Consider the following 20,492-nt stretch of genomic DNA (forward strand, 5'->3'; position numbering starts at 1 on the left):
TATCATGATTTGTAAATGTACATAGAATCTTCCACTGCATCAGAACCTAATGACTTAGTTTTTATTTCATATATGTACAGTACTGTACTTCTGTACTAAAAGCAAAATTTTGTGAATGTAGTAAACAACATTAGTACTGTATGATCAGGTTCAGCCAGGAGTTGTAACATAATAAGTATGCTTCTTGTAAAATTAGTACAGATGCAGGTACAGTACTGGTGTTTAAAAAATATGAAAACATAAAATGCAGAATTCTCAAGAGGACTTCTCGGGTATGAGAGAATGTGATGTAGGAAGTAACCAGGATAAATGAGAAGGATAACTTGGTCTTGCAAGTGATGGTGGGAAGGGCAGACCACAAAACGGTTCTAATACTGCAACTAAAAGGAACAAATGATGGTGAATGATAAAAATTGTTGCTCTTGATAGTGGCCATTCTGTACTGAAGTGGGAAAAAAAAAAAGTACAGTATTTTTAAAGCAGCTGTGGTGGATTATACTCAACATACTGAAGCAGAACCTCACAAAATATTGAATGTATCGTACCTGATGTGAGGAGCATTGCAACAATTCTTATATGGACTTTGTAAGGCTGAATGTGTGGTAAGTTGATCACAGAAGTTTGCAGCGGGCACGATGCAGGAGACAGGTGGTGCTGCCAACCCACTGTGGTGACACTAGTTTGGAGAAGGATCTGCCAGAACAAGGAGTCAAATACTACAAAAGCATATTTTCGAATAGAATTAGATGAACAATTAAATTAATTAAATGAATAAATATTATGTTCCAAGATATTGTTAAAGTAAACAAAGGGTACTGTAATATGTTCCAGGAAATAGGGGCATGAAGTGTAATGATGTTTCTCTGATAGTGTTGTTCCTGTGACACTGAAAATAAGAGTAGACTACCTAAAATTAGTCTGGAATATTAAACTGTACTAAATCATACACCAGTTGGTAGGATTTACTGTGATGTGTAATACTGTACTAAATGTGTTTTTCCCAAAATTTCCAATGAAGTGGAGGACAGTTCACCAGGCACACACACAGGATGACCTGAATTATTGTTATCCATTAAGTTTTCAAATGATTCCTCAGTTTTAGTGTGTTGACAGGCACTTCTTTACTGTAAGTGGAAGAAGTACAGTATAATGAAAATAATTATGCTATACAGTACTGTTTCTTACTGCATCACCATAGCATTTTAATAAATAATCTGAAGAGGAAAAGTAAAGTTTTAATAAAATCCATTATTTCACATTTGTACATGAAAGTATGGATCAGACAACCATACACAGCACAAAGTCCATACAGTACTGAAAGTGAATAGAAATGTCAAATATACAATAAGTCTGTACAGAGCACAGAACTGAATGTTGAGAACACCAGCATACAAATACAGTACAGTATATGAATTACAAGAGGTACACAGCCACAGAAAAGAACAACCTACCTGACAGGTTTGGCCAAGGCTCCAGATATGCTGCCCTTTGAGGTAAGGTCATGAAGGACTTTGCAGTACTCTGCCCAACCACAGTCTCCACTCACTCCTGTACTAGCCTGAAAGAATGCAGTCTCAATAAACTACTATGTATAACAGTACAATTACACACCAATGCATAAACTACAGTACTGCCATGCCAGTACAGCATCCTGATTTACAAAATGAGGCAACGGTACACCAATATGTATTGGATTATGACACTACAGGGTAGTGCGTATTAACACAGTATACTTTATCAAAAGGAGCTGATTCAAAATGGAAGTTATCATAGTAAAATATCCTTTGTTATTATCAACTGCTATATAGAGTACAGTACCTGTACTTTAATTGAATACAAGAATGTCATAGTAACACAGTAAATAATATTAAGATATCTAGATATACCTGTATCCAGACATCAAAAAGCTGCAGTGCCACCACCACTGCCTCTGTTGCTAGGCACCAGCTGGTTTCCAATTCTGTCCCAACATTTGACTTTTGTTCTGCTGACAAACTTTTAATATCCTTGTCTGTGGTAATAGCTGATCTCATGCTGGCCACCTGCAGAAGCCAGTCTGCAAGGGAGCGTCGCTTCCTGCCAGGGGGGAAGAGCACCACCTGTTGAAGAAAAGAAATGAGTCATGGATCACACGCTAATGTGGGGATACACATTCCATTATGTAATTGATATATTTTGTTAAATGTTGTTTGATACATCCCATCACGAAGATATATGAAACACGGTGTTGTAAAACCTAAGACTTTTATAAGTTGACCCACCACAAGTACCAGTACCTGTTACGACTAGGTGAGGTCCCCCACTAACCTGGTTAGCATTCTGGGTGTTGGTGTTGGCGTTGACGTTGTTATTGGAGATGTCATTGTTATTATTAAGGTTGTTGTTATTGTTGTTGTTATTGAGATTGTTGTTGACATTAAGGACGAGGGTGATGACGCCCGTGACGAAGGTGAGATAATTAAAAGTGTTGAACCCACCTAGGAGGCCATTTACCTGGGAACACTTCCTTGTCTTCTTCCCACCCCCTGGCATGTACATCACAGGCATCCCACCTCCCCTCTTCCCCCTGGATAACACCTCTTCTTCCTGATCCTCCTCATCAACCTCAGCCCCCATCATACTCCCAGATAACCCTTCTTCTTCCAGAGTTTTAATCACATTCGTCAAATTTTGAGAAACATTAGACGTAAGACTTTTTTCGTGGTTCATTCGTTTAACATTCGTATCCATTCTGTGACTTACTTCATTGTTCAACGAGGTGTTTAATCCTGAGACTTTTGTATTACCCAAAGTCTTACTTCTCGGCTTACTGGTATCCACAACTCTGCCATTACGATGATTACTGATTTTAATATCTCTGGTGTAGCTCTCTCGGATAAAGGTTCTTTTTGGTAAGACTTCCCCGAGATCCATCATCTTTGAGTCCTCCGTCAGGAATCGCCACTCCTTCAGGTACATCTTCAGGAGAACTTCAAATTCAAAGTCCAGCATCCTATACTCCAGGTCCCCGAAGTCCACCAGTCTGGCGGACTCGAAGCACATTAGTGACATCACCAGAAAGAGAATGTAAACAAAAGCCGTCATCTTGCTATTCGTGACGTCTTTTCTTTTGTTATCGTTGGTTTTTCTTGTGTTGACGTAAACTACTTCCAATGTTGCTATTTTGTTGTTTCTTTCTACTTTGATGATGTTAATCCTTTCTTCCCTTCGTTTTTATGTTAAGGTATTATATCTTTTCATTTAATTACTATCCTTTCACTCTTGTTCTTTTGTTCTTCTTTCTTCACTAACGAATATACTGAGTGCCCTATTGTGTTTCAAGTACGAGCCAAAATAACATTCAATAAACATCCCTTGTTATTATTTCACATTTTCTACTTGTTCTTGTGTTGTTGTTGATGTTCTTCTTGTTTTGTTTTTCTTCCATTCACAAATCCACTATGTGTCTTGCCTTTCTTTCACATATACAAGTTAATAAACATCTTGATCAACCACAGACTCGCCGATAGTCGTGGAGAGGTGAGCATTCCTCCACAAGGCGCTGATGGTGTTGAGCGAGTGAGAGGCGGCTTGTGGGCGGGGCTAGGAGGTTATGGTGGGGGCGTGACCACGGAGGTACCATGGGCGTGACGCAGAGGGAGCGGTAGGAAGGAGGGAGGGAGGCCGAAGGGGGAAAGAAAAGATCGTGGGAGAGAGGGGGACGAAGGACTGTGGGAAAAGGGGAGAGTAAGATTATGGAAGGGAGGATTGTGGAAGGGAGGGAGGGAGAATGAGAGGGGTCGTAAGAAGTGAGATAAATAGCCAAAAAGAATGGGTTAGAGAATGAAATCCGAAGAGAGCAAGGGAAGGAGGAAGTTAAACAGACTACTAGATTGATAAAAGGAATTAAGGGGAGTAATGAAAACCAAATATAAGGAGATGAGGAAGATGAAGAAACAAGGCACCGTAAACCCTGAACTATTTGAGAAGACCAGATAGGGTTGGGGGTAGGAGGAGTTCACAGAGCAGGGGGGAGGGGGGGGGAGGTGTTTAGTTACGGTAGGGGGATGTGTAGATGGGGATGGTGTGTGTGTGTGTGTGTAGGGGGCGGCCTTAGTAACGGGACGAGAATTGGGGGTCAGGAGGCCGCCGTCACACACCAAGCTTAACATTCTCAAAGGATCGTATGTTAAAGTTTCCTCTAACGCAAGATGCATGACTACACCTAATTACTTAAACTAACCTAACCTAACCTACCCTAAACTAATCTAACCTAACCTAATTGCCTCATATTCAAACTACGACACAAAATTCCCTGGTAAATATGATATCAAAATAGCAATGAGATTCTATTGTAGGAAGATAAATTCTCTTAACCTCAATCCGGAATACGGCAGAAGGAAAAACTCACGTAAATCTTTCAAAAAAAATATATAAAAACAGGATGACAGGGGAAACTATTGTATTATCTCAGTTAATAATACCTCTGAATATGACCGCTATAACAAGACAAATCTCTTCGTCACGACACAACAACCACATCAATCACTCACAAACTACTACAATACCCGTGATTATGTAACTCCTGTAAACCACGACCACATCTCAAATCATATTAGTCCCTCAGACACGACGAGTACACGTATTGTATCTTGTTGGGATTTAGGGCATGAATCTGGCCTCATTAATGTCTCCTCGAAGATAACCGTACAGGGGGTAGTTGGCCATTAAAAAAAAAAAATCCCTCAAACGGTCTAGAACTGTATCTCTCTCAGTGTCCGCAACTACCACAACCATCAATAGGCAGCGTACAGCACCTTAAACAACTTACTAATGCATAATTCACCCTCAGAAATGACGCTAATGAAGGTACCTTAAGCCTTTGCCAGTGGTAATATTTTCTCAGTTGGACCAAGGATCAAGACCCAAGGGAAGAACATAGCTACTCACTCGCTATTCAGTGGGACCCAGGGACTATCAGGGTTGTTCTCTGCACATTCGTAACATACACAGACAGAATAGTATACAAGAAGGAAAAGTATAAAGAGTACAGGGCAGCACGTGGTGTATACGAAGAAGTAACACTGGCGGCTTGGGAGTGTGTTTGAGGAGCGGAGGAGCTCAGTCTAGTGCCTCGCCTGCTACATAAGCGGACGCTGCCTCCACACTCCTTATTACTGTGTTTACTCCAGTTTAAACAATGGTGGCACGGCTTTATTTACTCTAGGAGAGGTCTAAGTCTGAAATCTGCTTTGAAATTCCCGTTGTGGTGAACATGATTACGTTGAAAATGACCGTAAACCCAAATACCCCATGTTGACAGCAGAGCCAAGGCAACCATTTCAAATGAGCGTTTTATCTTCTCTTGTGACCGAACTTCCCACAAATGTTAATTGGTGATCTGAGTTTGAACTCTGAAGGACGTCTCCAACTCTGTGACTGAGGGGAGAGAGTTAACCCTACGTGAAGGTTTGTTCACTCCCGCGTACAGATAAATGTTTACTCGAGGCGCCTGGGTGTGGGACCATCTGTGGCTGTGTGTAGTGGCCGCGTCGGCAGTATGGGCGACGATGGTAACGACGACGCAAGGTGATGACGACTTACCTTCACATCTTCAGGAGGAGGAACACTATCGCTCCCTTGCCTTTGACCTGGAGGTGCTGCTGGAACAGCACCTCAATAACTGGCGTTTCCTGACAGAAACGCCTTCCACGTTCGACGTCGGGGGGATGGTGGGGAGACGCTGGTTACACCCCGATAATATAAGTAAGTCAACCCTAAAACCTAAACAAAAGGGACAGAGTGTTGATGACTTAATAAGATGGCCAAGTTTAGATTCTGAATCCATAATTTGTGAGGACATATTGTGTACCAACAAGAGTGTCGATTATGAGGTGGGTGTAGGAGGCCAGGGAGGACATCATGGAGATCCCATAAGTGAAAAAGACCAAGGTAAATATCAAGGAAGCGTAGGAGATCAGGGAGAAAACTTGGGAGTCTCTAAAACATATGGAGGCCAAGGAGACCAGGGAAAACATACAGAGACGTACGGCCAAGAAAATCCTGGAGACACCACTAGGAGTGTAGGAGTAACAGGAGACGGTGGGCAGGGCCGGGGGAGACGGTCGGGTAGGATGCCGGTGATGTACATGCCGGGGAAGAAGACAACGAGGAAGTGTGTGGCGGCTAATGGGATCTTCTCCGGCCACAACACCTTCAGCTACCTCAGCTTCATCACCGGCGTCCTCTCCCTCATTCTCAACATCAACAACAACATCAATAACAATAACAACAACAACAACATAAATGACAACAACGCCATCTCCAACAGCAACGTCGACGCCAACGCTAACACCAACACAGCCAATCAAGTGAGCAAATTTCTCAGTAAAAAGCAGTGGAACAAAAAGTAGTACACCTCCGTCAACGGGTCCTGGGTTTACAGCTTCGTCAATACTTTGTCATCTTGGTATTAGCCCCAGGCCCCAGTTCCCAAGATATACAGCTAAAAAATAAAACAAACCCGGCGGCAAGTGACAAGATGACAGGCAATATATTGACGGTCATAAACCCACACCCGTCCAGTATGGTTTTACATTGTATTTTTAAATAGCTTGGTGTGTAATATGAGAAGCGTGGGGGATAGTTCATTTATCTCATGGTGGCTGTGGTAACTTGATCTATTGGAGCAAATACAGCGAACCAATAAAATACGACCTATCTATTCTTTAATAAAATCCTAGTTCAAAAATAAAAATAATAAGTTATACACTAAAACTTAGTGAATTAAAGTTTCTTCTGACACTTGAACAAAAAATGTGATCAAACAGGTTAATACCGACCGCAATGCTGATCTTAAAAGTTACCGTCAAATTAAAAAGTTTTGTTGATATTTATCTTATAGAAGCCTTAAAATACACCGTGTTGAAGAGACTTTGTTTACCTTGTACCATAGATCGTGGTGTTCCCCCCTGGGAGAAAGAGGAGATCCATCGTCGACTTGATTCTCCAGGTAATAAACACGCCCACAAGTCATGATGGCCAGAAGTCCACACTTACAGGTCAGGACCAGACTCCCACGGCTACAGGTCAGAGACAGAAAGAGGCACCAGAAAGACTTGGTAGCTCTCTCAGTCAGCACGTTATAGACGCCATGACCGCTAGTCTTCGCCTGCTGGTGGCCGCTACTACGGTGAGTGACCGTGAGTCAGTCCTTCTGTTCACACGAGAGATGCCCTTATATAATAAATTTGATTTGTAGTGTATCAACATAAGAGAAAATATACAATTTACAGGTAATTAAAATTTAGATTAATTAATTCATAAATATAATTGAAAATGGTTATTATTCAGTAATATTTAATTCTATCAATACAGTACTGTACTTCAGTCAGCAGAGGTATTGTGAAGAAAGACGTGAGACGATTACACACTTCTGAAGTACTTCGATTATCCTGTATGATATTTTTTTTAGTGTAAATGATGTACATTTTAACCTCTGTATATATACTGTATATACACAGCATACATGACATACCCATTTTATCTCTTCTTGGGGTGGTATAGGAGGGCGTGGGAGCGAGCCTGGAGGCAGCTGGGGTGGGGCTAGATTGGGGCCCGACCCTCTGCCCCACTTCGCAACTACTTACTTCCAGAGGGGGTTCCGAGGCACAGCTGGCCAACATTTTTAGGTGAGTTTCCTTAGATAGTTTTCTAAACCCACAATACACACATGACATCGAAAGCGCGCTGAGACTATCTTAACTAAATCCGTTCCATCACTAGTTAAGAGAAAAAAATACTATATTTTTTTAATATTGTTTTGCATTTATAAGCCATTCTTAATTTCTTACACTCTTCTACCCAGGGCAGTGTCACGACGCTGGACCAACGGTGGAAATGGAGGAATGTGCCCACGACGACGCCACGGGTGAAGCGAAGGCGAGTTTTAGGACACCAGCATTGCCAGAACGTCCACAAGGCAAAACCTTGACAGCAACTGATGAAGTTCGCGGAGCATTAAATTCCTATATATATTTTTGGGGTACTTTTATTAGATATTCCTCCTTGGCGAAAAATTGGTGTAAAGCTCAGACATCATAATAATAATAATAATAATAATAATAATAATAATAATAATAATAATAATAATCAAAGGGTGAAATAAAAATAATTATATATATATATATATATATATATATATATATATATATATATATATATATATATATATATATATATATATATATATATATTCTCACACTCACATCACAATGGATAGTCAGTCCCGTTATCCCTTCACGCTGGTGGCCGCCCGTACGGTACACCAATACTGCACTATTTTCGGGGCTACATGTTCAACCTAGGTTACGCTAATCTTCCACACGCAGAGATTTATCTATGCCAGGAAATACTCATGGTAGTGTTAGGTAATGGAGGACAATTAAGGCTAAAAAGACTCGCAGAACTTCGCTAATATCTGAAGGAAGACACAAGTGCGTCCAGTTAGTTGTCAGGCACGGAGTTAACTGTTCATGCAAAGGTGATGAAACAGATCTTCATCATCTTCCATTTATTGTACCCACCCATTTACTTATGTGCATGTCTTATGTACAGATTGTATATTTAGATATATACTTATAAAGTAAAAGGAAACATTATCATTCGGGGGAAACACTTGCTATACTGTCGGTACGCAAAGACGGGCAGTGACATCTAGTGGCCGTCTGCACCACTAGTAGTTCCACCTCATGACGCTCGAAGTATGTAGCGCCACCAATACACCCACGGCGTTAACCAGTGCTTCAGGATTTTAGAGTACCACCGTACGAGAGTGACGTATAGGGACTTCGTGTGTAGTGCCAGCGTAATGAAAAGTGTGTGGCTGACTCTCTTATGCCTGTTGGTGGTGTCGGTGCCTAGCAAGGGTGCGACAGAGGTGAGAGTCAGCCTGGATGACATCTTGAAAGGGGAACTAAATCAACTTTTAGAAACATTCATCGACGCCTGGGACTATCACGACAGTTCCAACACTGAAACGTCCGACAGTTTTTTCTTTACTGTAGACCCCGTCGAAAATGATACATCCATCGGTAAAGTCTGGAAAAATACCGCAAGTTTCACCACAGGGACGGAAAATGCTGCAGCCCTTGAGTACGAAGTGGTCCCCAGAAAAACCCTTGAACACGAGGTGGGCCCCAGAGAAACCCATGAACACGAGGTGGTCCCCAGAGAAGCCCATGAACACGAGGTGGCCCCCAGAGCAGCGCCCCCTAACCTGTACCTGAGAAAGCAAGGGGCCAGGCGGTGTATGGGGTCCGGGGGGGCCTCGGTGTTCTCTGGTGGCAACGCTCTCAACTATATGAGCTTCCTCGTCACCCTCTCAACACTCATCCTCAACGTCAACAACAACATCAACAATAACAACAATAACAATAACAACAACAATAACAACAATGTGGACAACAGCAACGTCAACACCAACCTCAACGCTAACAATGCAAACCAGGTGAGTCTTCAATGCTATCCAGTGAGATTAGGTTAACTCTCAACTCACATACACTTAACGCTAACTGAAATAATAATAGTTAATTCTACATGTAAACAAATAGATAGACTGGGGGAGATATATATTCAGGTGCTTGGTTAATGATCCTCACCTTCGTCAGATCAACATAATGCCACCTGGACGTCGTCGTCGAAGGAGGCGGGGCAGCACAGGACTCATAACGTCACCTTGGTTCATGACGCCAACCTCGAAGTGCCCTTTCACGTCCAAGTAAGTCCTAACATGTAAAATAATAAAGCGTAGGTTTATATAAGTTTCCTAAGAATAATCTAAGAATTGAATTGAAATAGAATGAAATAATGGAAGTTAGAAATAAAGTAAGAATGTATTACAAGATGTTTATGGGTGACCTACAGTATGGAGATGATGAAGGGTGTGGACGTGTTAGAGGCGGCCCTAACTAAACTCCCTGGCGCCTGGCTACCCTCTGCCACCATCCACCACCAGTAGCTCCTGACGATACTAACCACATGCTCCTGCTGCTGCTACTGGCTATGTTATCTGCTGGTGATCAAAGGTTAATCTCAACACCTCTGCTTGCACTACCTGAAGATTAACCTCTTAACTTTAACCCAACTTAACCTGACTTAACCTAATCTAGCCTACCTTAACCTAACCTAACTAATCTGGGGTGTCTCTATAAATGATTTACGTTACCTAATAAAAATATAGAAATGATGAATTGTATTTTTCTTATTCTACAATGGCTAGGCGGATCCCCCACCTCCCCCATTCTTGTACCATACACAAAATGTCAAGATATTCAGGGATAAATATTTGTTAACATCTACTGAATAATACACATATTAAACACATATGCATTCCTAAATACATCAATACAATATATATACCAAGAATATACACGCATCAATGTGAATTAATCAACAGAAAGGCTGAAATTCGTGGGAGATTCAGGCCCTACTTCAGCGACTGATGGGTGGTGCCCCCTGTAGCCGGCCTGGCGTACTACACCACCACCATGCCTCAGTGCTGGCCAAAGTCTCTTCCATACTACTCCCTGTTTACTCCTTTGTGTGCCCCGTTTCGTTAGTGATCACGTGGTGGGAAAACAATGAAATGTGTGGTTGCTATAGTTATAATATTAAGTTTTATGAAATATACGGAGTGTTCTGCAGTGGGAACATCGCAAAGTTTACTGTCAAATCTAGAACAAGCGATAGAGTCACAAGTAGCCAGCGAGCTGCAAGAGGAACTGGAGGAACTCTTGAAGGTGTTCATAGAGGAATGGGAGAACCCAGAAGATGTTGGTTTCCCACGACTTCGAGGACCACCTCTTCTTCAAACACCTTCAGGTTCCTCTGGTTTCTTCGGGTCTAAAATGAAGGAGACTAATGTACAGAACGACACAATGACGACTAGAGTGTCAGTGAAGAACGGAACATTTACTGGCACTCAAGGACAGACATCGAGAGGAACACCAGCTTTAGTGCGAGGAAGCCAGACGTCACCATCACCAACTACAACAACAGCATCACCACCACAAGCAGTACCACCACAACAAGTACCCCCACTTCTACAACCACAACCTTCACCACCACAACTACAACCATTACCTCCACCACCACAACTACAACCAGTACCTCCTCCACCACAACTACAACCAGTACCTCCTCCACCACAACCACTACCTCCTCCACCACAACTACAACTACAACCAGTACCTCGACCACAAAAACTACAACCAGTACCTCCTCCACCACAACCACACCCTCCGAAAATGGTAGCAGTTACGCCAACAAGTCGAACATCAACACCACCATCGCAACCAGCAGCAGCAGAAGGCAGAGTCACAGCAGAAGGCAGAGTCACAGCAGAAGGCAGAGTCACAGCAGAAGGCAGGGACACAGCAGAAGGCAGAGTCACAGCAGAAGGCAGAGTCACAGCAGAAAGCAGAGTCACAGCAGAAGGCAGGGACACAGCAGAAGGCAGAGTCACAGCAGAAACCATAGGAGGGGGTCGCGTAGTCCGCCAGGCTCCCCCCAACACGCTGTACCGCCGTCAGAAGACTCCACGCCCCTGCAGAAGTGATGGATCGAGCGCCGTGTTCACTGGCAGCAACGCCATGACCTACATCAGCTTCCTGGCCAACATCATGTCCCTCGTCCTCAACATCAACAACAACATCAATAACAACAACAATAACAATAACATCAACAGCAACAACAACATCGACAACAACAACGCCAACCTCAACCTCAATAGTAACAACGCCAATCAGGTATAGTTACTAAAACATCCATAAACATCCCTAAACATCACTAAAACATCCTTAAACATCCATAAAACATCCATAAAACATCCCTAAACATCACTAAAACTCCTTAAACATCCCTAAAACATCCTTAAACATCCTTAAACATCCATAAAACATCCATAAACATCCCTAAACATCACTAAAAATCCTTAAACATCCCTAAAACATCCCTAAACATCACTAAAATTCCTTAAACATCCCTAAAACATCCTTAAACATCCCTAAAACATCCTTAAACATCACTAAACATCAGGTCACCATTTTCCTATGAAATCAGGTGTATAATCAAACATCATCTCCCCAGCCAAACATCACCTTCCCCTCTAAACATCACGTTCCTCGCCTTCAGGTAAACATCATGCCACCTGGAGGAAAACGTCGTCGTAGGAACATCCCCAGGTGGGCGCAGGACCTTATGGATACCCCCACCCGCGCTTTCTGCCGCCCCTCCTACGGGTAAGTCCCTACATCTCTCTCTGTTGATTGTGGCAGTGAGTGTCTCTGGGGTTGAATTTAGTGAGCTTTTTTTTTCAATGTAATAAAGGTAAACAGACGGATGAAGATAGATAGATAGATAGATAGAGAGAGAGAGAGAGAGAGAGAGAGAGAGAGAGAGAGATTCTATACAAGCTTACTGTACTTAAGAATAGTTAAGGTCGAGTCCATAGTCAGCGTGTACGTATATCAGTTCCTTTATTCCCTTCCTGTCGCTGTGTTTAAACGACTATAATTAAATATTTCCTTTCCTACTACGACAGCTTGGTGGAGGGTGTGGCAGAGAAGATCATGAAGGTGGGTTGGAGAGCTTTAACTACGTCAGGAAGGAGAACTGAACGACCTACAAAGGGTGTTGGGATCTCATAAGAACTCTTGTCGATCCTTCGGTGAAATATAAAAAGTTGAGATGAAATGGTCATGGCTGTGACAGATAGTGATTCATGTGACAGGGGAGGGGTCCTGTCTGTAAACATAGGAGCCCTTGACTGAGATTAAAGGGGGCCCCTGACCGTAACAAAAAGGGGCCCTGACTGTAACAAGAATGGCGCCTGACTAACAAAAAGGGGGCCCCTCACTGTAACAAGAAGAGGCTCTAACTACAACAACAAGAGGTCCTGACTACAACAACAAGAGGTCCTGACTACAACAACGAGGCCCTGACTACAACAAGAGGCCCTGACTACAATAAGAGAAAACCCCTCCCCCACTCTACCTCCCAATGTCTCGTAACCTGAGACTTTATTGTTTACAAAGTGTTTAACTTTTTAAAAATAAATACACTATATACTTCCCATTTGTAATCCTAATTTACCTTTACTTGCTATATATATATATATATATATATATATATATATATATATATATATATATATATATATATATATATATATATATATATATATATATATATATATTAAGATAAGAATGCACGTTTTCATCTGTTGTTGGTGTTAATACTTTTAGATACGATGTTTATAGAGTTAAAACAAATGAAGATCAATTGCAAGACGAGAGACACAAATAACAGTGGCTTAGATTCCCTTCCTCTTTCATTCCCTCCCTCCCCTTTGCTGTTTTCTTTACTCCTTCCCTCTTCCCTTCATTTTCTCCTTTTTCCCCGTGAGAGTTGATCCATCTATGTGAGAATTAAAAGAACTCAGCAGGGAGAGGAGTATCTCATTGTTTGTTAACGAGGCAGTGTTTGTGTGCATGCGAGACACACAGAATGACAGATAGAAAGACTAAATCAAACAGAACCAGAAGGAAAATCAAACTAATATACAGTATAGCCAGACAGACAATCAAGGAACAAGTATTTTTATATTAAGATCAACATAGTGCTCGCTTCGCCGTAAAAAAAACCCTCATAAAACGTGACAAGAACACCTAGGAAAACACTTAATGTATAACAACAAAACAGTTTAACCTTCTCGTAGGAAAAAAATAAAACACTATCATTGAGGTGTGTGGGTGTGGGTGGGTGTGTGTGTGTGTGTTTGTGTAGGTTGAACACACCGCAGGCATCGAGGCATAGCTCCAGTCAACAGTAGCAGTCACGGTGGCAGGCTTCTACTAACACTTGCCCATACTAACTGTTGATCATGTACACGCACATATACTGTACACCAGCGCATGCACTCTCGATATTTTTTTTTTTGGGTGTGTGTGTCATATTCTATCATCAGAGTTCAGTTATAAGCTATTGAAGACACATCTCGCATCCCGTCAAGCTTAGCAAATCAGCGTGAAATCTTGGATCTATAAGAAAAGTTCATATATCTTTTTCTCCCTCGCAATCATCGTTCTCATCCCCCCGCAATCATATTTCTAAATCACCAACTCAGACGCAGACACGAATATTCTGGAAATTTGTCGTGCCACATTAGTACGGTAATACAGCGATGATGGCGGCATGATGATTCAGTGATGGGTGAACGATAATTCGGTGATGCCAAGCGTGACGCTGACCAGTGTGACCACACTACCGCCTCAAGCTGAACGTGACGGAAGTGTTGAGTGAGTGCAAACTACACCCCAAAACACCCTCCCCTTGTAACTGTACAAGCTCGCAATGCCGGGTAGGAGTGGATGGTGTTGGCAGGTCACAGGAACCGCATGTACAGAATCGGTCACGGCAATGAGCCTGGCTGGAGCGTCACCTCCAGCGACATTTTAATAATAATAATCAGGTTCTGCTTGTGATCACCCAACTGTAATAACACCATACTATGTAAATAATCAACCCTACGGTCTCTGTATTGTTTAGGTGAAGGGCAGTACTGAAGGAGAAAGCCTAAACATAACGAATGTTTTTCTTCAGTACTAGGATAAAGGATGAAAACAAACATACCGAAACTCTTCAAGAGGAAGCAAGTTAATCTAATGGATTCCAAAAACAGATGATTTCTTCCTGACCATATAAGGTGAGTACTTGTACGATAAATCCTGGTATCCATTATGTATAATTAAAGTGGAGACTGTGTGAGTGTGGAAACTAAAACTGATGGACACCTGCCTGGACAGACGCGGCGTTCCCGTATTTTCCCGCCAGAGTCGCTGAGTCGCTACTGTCAGTGTTCTCAGATCAAATTGTTTCCAGCTCGCTAAGGTCCAGCAGAAAACCAGTCAAAGAGCTGCTAAACCAGTTCTAAAAAATACGAAAATTTCCCGCAATTTTTTATATGTAGTAGGATCCTTGATTTTGTAATTATAATAATTGTTTTGTGTAAAATTATGTATGTAGTGCATTATTTTCATATGAAAACGTGATATGATGTATTGTGTAGCTAGAAACTAGTAATCTCTTGTGACTTAAAACAACGTTTATGCTTTGAAATACCGTGTATTAGTATATATAAAAAACATACTATGATAACTGCAGTAGGCCTGCTTTCATAAATCATAAATCATGGCACATATAGGCCTGCTTTCATAACTCAAACATAACTATTGTCTATATATACTGACAAACAATATAACAAACATAACTATATACTGTACAGCCTAATGACACATTCACTATATATATGGTAAAAGAATTAAATTTATCAGGCACGCTTTTCTCAGCTTCAAAACACTACATTTCTTGTCAACTTTCACTGCAAACCGAATGTGGAGGTTTTAGCAGAGTACTCGAACTCATACTATTTCGCAGATCATTCTTTAGAATATTTACCTGACTGAACACACGCTATACCCCTGCAATTAAAACGGGAAGCGAGAGAAGGCTTAAAACACACTCAGGGAGTTATTTGATGGGTTCATTACCTGAAGAATACTTATATTAACGCAGCTACACCTCTCTCTCTCTCTCTCTCTCTCTCTCTCTCTCTCTCTCTGCGGTAGGCCAATACTAATATTAATTCTATTCATGAAAACCCGCAAACAAGCCAAAAAACCGCTAAACACGCAAAATAAAAAAAATCCCGCTAAACGCAAATAAAAATAGCCAAAACTAGCGGGAAACCTCTAAATCTGGGAACACTGTTCGAATATAAAATGTCACTCACTAGAATCAAAACATAACACTAAATTTCGTAAAATGTCAAATTTGGCAAAGCATAATTTACACCAGTACTATTTTTTATTTATTTTTTTATTTTTTTTTCAACTTAATGGAAATAAAAAGTTTTTGATGACACAAGTTTCACTCTGATATTAAAAGTAGAAGCTTACAATAAATGTGTACTATGAGTAAATAACAGCTTGGTCACAAACAGCCTTAATCCTGTGCCCTAATAAATTTGACCACAAATTCCAGGTTACTTTAACAGCTGCAACAGTTCACACCGTTATAACAATTCTTTGGCCAGTTATTATAACGTTCATTTATTAAAGATATACTGTATAATACTTATGAAACCGAGGAGCAAACTTCACACGTAATATCTCTTATTATAACGAACGTGTGTCGAGAAATTACGGCAAACGTTAACACTCACACACACACACACGAAGATAGCCATCAAATTTAACAAATGATGAGAAGAAAATAAGAAAGTAGATAAACAGAAGATAAATATAGACAGTTAATATCTTCATCACATCATAACTGTAGACACGCTCAGTAGAGGTTGCCGGTCATACAAGATGTGATGCCAAGACTCCCCGCTCTGTCTGTCCCAGGGAGACCGCACCCATACACACCCCACTCCGCCCTTCTTAGTCCCTTATTTATCTAACTGTCTGATGAAATTACGAAATAGAGAGAGAGAAAAAATGGATCTATGTTTTTTTTTTAAGAGGATGTTGGGTGTCTGTAGAGTGTTATAAGTAAGACTGCTCGAGTTAATACGGTGAGCCTAGTGACCTGGTGAGCTGGATGGAGTCTGCGCCATGGTAAAGTAGTTGACGCCCAAATATTATGTCATTTCTACCCTCAGTTTCCCCCGGGATGAGGTCCTCCTGCCATCACACAGACGCTCATTGTTACGAGACTTTGTGAGGGAGAGAAGTACCGGGGGAGAAGTCTTGGTTGTGGTGTGGATGGAATATCGCTGACTGGTGAAGGAAAAGTTGGGACTGCTGTGTTATTAAGTTTTACAGAACCAACTGGAGAGTATAACACCACCTGTTTGTGATCATGTTATGTATACTTCGTGTGTTGGGTAGCTTAGTGCCCCTGTTAGGGTTCCTGCTGGGGGGTGTGGTTAACAGAGGTTCATGTTCGGGCAGTGTGGATCCTCAGGTGTCTCTGGTGAAGGTTTTGGGTACTACCGTCCGACATGATGATTCATCCAGGTTCACCACCACCTTTGTGACGAAGCTCAACACTGGCTTCTTCCTGCAGCCGGGGGACATCACCAGACCCGACTCGATGGAGGAGACGCCAACAAACACTCGTGAAGTAGACCAGGAGATACAAGATGAGGTCACTGTACATTACGAACCTCAGGGTGAGTCTACTGAGCCAGAGGACGGGTTTACTGTGACCGAGACTCTACGGGATGAGTCTACTGTGAGCCAGGGCTGGATTACTGTACACCGGGACGACTTGGTGCTGATGACCGACGACGATGAACACAGCAGATCCGCTGAGTCACCTCCTCGTGGTGGCTCCCCCGACAGTACCAGAGACAGTGATGGTGGTCCTCTGGGCGGTGAGAATGAAGCTACAGATGATTTTATTCAAGTAAATAATACAGAACTTAATTTACAAGATGTTACAACACCCAACACGGAGAATGACAAGATGGACGCTTCCCTTGGTGTGCGCAGTAAGGGTTACAGACGTGACAACTCGACCCAGGCAGACGATGGTGACTTGAGGACGGAAATAAATGAACAGTCACAGTCACAGTCTGAGGAAAAAGATCAGTCAGATGAGGTTGTGGTAAAGGACCAGTCAATATCTTGGGCATCTGAGGTGTTGAGCAGTACACGACCCTCAGTGGACAATAATGTTGATGGTCCACCGGGGACGATGATCAACACTGAGAAGCTGGAAGGTGAAGCAGAGGAAGAGAACTGTTCCCTTCAAGTCTGTGGAGTCAAGAGAAGCTCAGAGTCAACCTTGAAGCAGCCTCAGGTAGAAACTGGCGCCCCGCAGAGAGAGGCGCTGTATAACAGACCAACATTAGCTGTTAGCACGTTGATGCCTCCGTCAGACGTTTACTTCTACCTCAGCTCCAACACCCTGCAGGACTTGTGGGAGCACCACATAAACGCCGAGGGAACAATACCTCTGGAGATTGTGGAGACGACAGCCAGTGACCTGGTAGAGTACTACCTGACCCCACCCGACCCTCAGTTTGTCGTGCCCGTCATGAGTGGTCCCTCTCAGGGAGTTGATCAGTTCGCTTCACCAACAACACCATCAATGGTGGTGTTGGACCCTGTGCTCCAGCGCCCCCCTCTCAATAGTCAAGTCCCCCGGAAGGTGGCGTCTTTCCCCAGCACGACTCCGTCACTCGTCCCCCTCACTGTCCCGTCAGGGAAAGTGGCCAAGGTGCTCCCCCGGCCTCCCCTGAACAGTGTTCCCCCCAGCGTCGCGTTCGGGCTTCCTGGACCCTCAGTACAATACGCCTTTCCTGACGAGTCCCAGACTCCACAGGGCGATGTGCCTCCACCGGCACCCTACCCCGATATAATAAATCCTTCAAATTTACCAGCAGGACTGAATAAACACCAATCCCAGTTTGGTGTGATAAGCCCAGACAAGTCAACACCACAAATGGTCAACACTGATGCTGGAGTCCTCCCAGAGCTCGAGGAAGGTCGTGTAATGTTCCCTGGTCAAAACTTCCCTCTTTTGCTGCAGAACTTTGGTACTAAAAGATTAGGAGAAACTGTAAAACCTCAGCTACCACCCACAGGCGGTTCAGGGGTGGTAGTGACGCCCCACAGTGAGCGGAGAGATCCACCTGTAGAAGAGATGACGCAGGAGGTGGAGGACACAAAGTTAGTCATACGCCTTATTCCCCTGCCAGACACTGTCGCTGACACACAACCCGGGTCCTCCAGTGAGGGTTACGCCGACCTCAAGCTGAACAACGGACAGACGATAAGAATTCGGATTAAGGATGGCAACATTGACTCAAACTTATCCTCCCCACCACCTCAAGGCCCGCGGACGCAGCGTCAACCCCAAACTCTACCTCCTCAAGCTGACCCGTCTCAAATCCTGCCCCCTCAAAGCCAGCGACCCCTAAACTTCCCCCCTCAAAGCCAGCGACCCCTAAACTACAAGCCAACCACCCCCAAACTTTCCCCCCACAAAGTCAGCCACCCCAAGAAAACTTCCCCCCACAAAGCCAGCCACCCCAAACTTCCCCCTGAAAGCCAATACCCCAAAACTTCTCCCACAAAGTCAGCCACCCCAAAACTTCCCCCACAAGAGTCAGCTACCCTAAACTTCCCCCCACAAAGCCAGCCACCCCAATACCCCTCAAAAGGTTCCCTCCAAGACAGCCCCGCAACCAGTAACCCGCCAACGCCTCCTTGGCCAATATCGCTGGCAGTGAGACCTGGATCATCACCTCTGGAGCCCCGTCCGCCAATGGCTGAGCACTTCAGTTTGCACCAGTGCTCAGGAACTGATCTGTGTGGGGAAGGGGGTGTATGTGCTGTGGAGGAGGGCTCAATTATGGGGGTATGACGTGGAGGAGGAGGGGTTTTAAAGTTATGTAGGGGGCAGTGGAAGAGGGTTCAAGCAATAAGGGCAGATGGAGGAGGAGAGGAGGATCTCAGAGATTATGGGGGTGGTGGAGGAGGAGGGGGCTCAGAGATTATGGGGCAGTGGAGGAAGAGGGGAGTTTAGAGATTGTAAGAACATTGGAGAAGAGGGTTCAAACAATGGGAGCAGTGGAGGAGGGAGGAGGAGGGATCTCTCAAGTTGTGGGGGCAGTGGAGGAGGAGGCTCAAGCTATGGTGTGTGGAGGAGGAGGAGGGATCTCAAGTTATGGGGGCAGTGGAGGAGGAGGCTCAAGCTATGGTAGCATTGGAGGAGGAGGTGGTGGTTCAAGTTATGGGGGAAGTGGAGGAGGAGGTTCAAACACTGGGGGTAGTGGAGGAAGTGTGAGTTATGGTGGTGGTGGAGGAGGAGGAGGAGGTAAGGGTTATGGAGGTGGTAGTGGCGGTGGAGGAGGAGGAGGTGGAGGAGGTAAGGGTTATGGTGGTGGTGAGTGGAGGAGGTGGTAAGGGTGGTGGTGGAGGAGGTATGGGTTATGGTGGTGGAGGAGGAGGGGGTATGGGTTATGGTGGTGGAGGAGGAGATATGGGTTATGGTGGTGGTGGAGGTGGTAAGGGTGGTGGTGGTGGTGGAGGGGGAGGTAAGGGAGGTTTTCCAAATCTCTTCAGTAAGGGAAACTTGGACAACATCAAAGGTCAACTGGAGGACCTGTTTGACAAAGGAGCCTTACGTGGTCTTAAGGGCAAATTCACCAAAGGCTTAGGAGACTTAGAGAACCTATTCAATAAAGGAGCTTTGGGGAACTTAAAAGGGCAGTTCAATAAGGGCGAAATGACAGGCATGATTAATAAGGGCATCAAGCAAGTGAACTATAAACTACAGAATTTGATGGATCCGATGCAGGCGAATGTTGAGTCTTCCTTCGCATCGTCTGTTGATTTTATGAAGATGTTTTACCTGAACGTGTTGCCGTCAGATTACTACGACAAGATCCTCACTGTTCTGGCCATCATTGCCTTCCTGGCCTTCGTACACGTCCGGAT

At 43.5% G+C, this 20,492-nt stretch overlaps 3 protein-coding genes across 3 annotated transcripts; 2 read left to right on the forward strand and 1 right to left on the reverse strand.

Moving 5' to 3' along the window:
* Nucleotides 1-4: 4 nt before the first annotated feature.
* On the reverse strand, nucleotides 5-3,545 carry LOC121860998 (putative uncharacterized protein DDB_G0277255). Its single transcript, XM_042358438.1, has 4 exons — nucleotides 2,308-3,545; nucleotides 1,887-2,099; nucleotides 1,452-1,558; nucleotides 5-693 (listed from the first exon to the last, which is right to left on the reverse strand). The coding sequence occupies exons 1-4, from the start codon at nucleotides 3,082-3,084 to the stop codon at nucleotides 612-614; spliced, it is 1,179 nt and encodes a 392-aa protein (XP_042214372.1). The 5' UTR covers nucleotides 3,085-3,545; the 3' UTR covers nucleotides 5-611.
* Nucleotides 3,546-5,091: 1,546 nt separating this feature from the next.
* On the forward strand, nucleotides 5,092-8,059 carry LOC121860997. Its single transcript, XM_042358437.1, has 4 exons — nucleotides 5,092-6,350; nucleotides 6,935-7,171; nucleotides 7,546-7,670; nucleotides 7,847-8,059. Exons 1-4 carry the CDS (start codon nucleotides 5,475-5,477, stop codon nucleotides 7,911-7,913), a joined length of 1,305 nt encoding a protein of 434 aa, XP_042214371.1. The 5' UTR covers nucleotides 5,092-5,474; the 3' UTR covers nucleotides 7,914-8,059.
* A 216-nt stretch (nucleotides 8,060-8,275) lies between these two features.
* Nucleotides 8,276-10,199, forward strand: LOC121861156 (putative uncharacterized protein DDB_G0272516). Its single transcript, XM_042358723.1, has 3 exons — nucleotides 8,276-9,487; nucleotides 9,648-9,757; nucleotides 9,904-10,199. Exons 1-3 carry the CDS (start codon nucleotides 8,849-8,851, stop codon nucleotides 9,995-9,997), a joined length of 843 nt encoding a protein of 280 aa, XP_042214657.1. The 5' UTR covers nucleotides 8,276-8,848; the 3' UTR covers nucleotides 9,998-10,199.
* The last annotated feature ends 10,293 nt before the right edge of the window (nucleotides 10,200-20,492 follow it).

The sequence above is a fragment of the Homarus americanus genome, unplaced genomic scaffold (assembly GCF_018991925.1).
Source record: "Homarus americanus isolate GMGI-L3 unplaced genomic scaffold, GMGI_Hamer_2.0 scaffold52806, whole genome shotgun sequence".
Lineage (NCBI taxonomy): Eukaryota > Metazoa > Arthropoda > Malacostraca > Decapoda > Nephropidae > Homarus > Homarus americanus.

Excerpts from the sequence above, each read along its gene's own strand:
- LOC121860998 (XM_042358438.1), bottom strand. The coding sequence starts at position 3,084 with ATGACGGCTTTTGTTTACATTCTCTTTCTGGTGATGTCACTAATGTGC. Across the intron at positions 2,100-2,307 it reads ACACCCAGAATGCTAACCAG|GTGGTGCTCTTCCCCCCTGG; the intron begins GTTAGTGGGGGA and ends TTTCTTCAACAG. Across the intron at positions 694-1,451 it reads GCCTTGGCCAAACCTGTCAG|ATCCTTCTCCAAACTAGTGT; the intron begins GTAGGTTGTTCT and ends TTGTTCTGGCAG.
- LOC121860997 (XM_042358437.1), top strand. The coding sequence starts at position 5,475 with ATGTTTACTCGAGGCGCCTGGGTGTGGGACCATCTGTGGCTGTGTGTA. Across the intron at positions 7,172-7,545 it reads TGCTGGTGGCCGCTACTACG|GAGGGCGTGGGAGCGAGCCT; the intron begins GTGAGTGACCGT and ends GGGGTGGTATAG. Across the intron at positions 7,671-7,846 it reads CAGCTGGCCAACATTTTTAG|GGCAGTGTCACGACGCTGGA; the intron begins GTGAGTTTCCTT and ends TCTTCTACCCAG.
- LOC121861156 (XM_042358723.1), top strand. The coding sequence starts at position 8,849 with ATGAAAAGTGTGTGGCTGACTCTCTTATGCCTGTTGGTGGTGTCGGTG. Across the intron at positions 9,488-9,647 it reads ACGCTAACAATGCAAACCAG|ATCAACATAATGCCACCTGG; the intron begins GTGAGTCTTCAA and ends CACCTTCGTCAG. Across the intron at positions 9,758-9,903 it reads AAGTGCCCTTTCACGTCCAA|TATGGAGATGATGAAGGGTG; the intron begins GTAAGTCCTAAC and ends GGTGACCTACAG.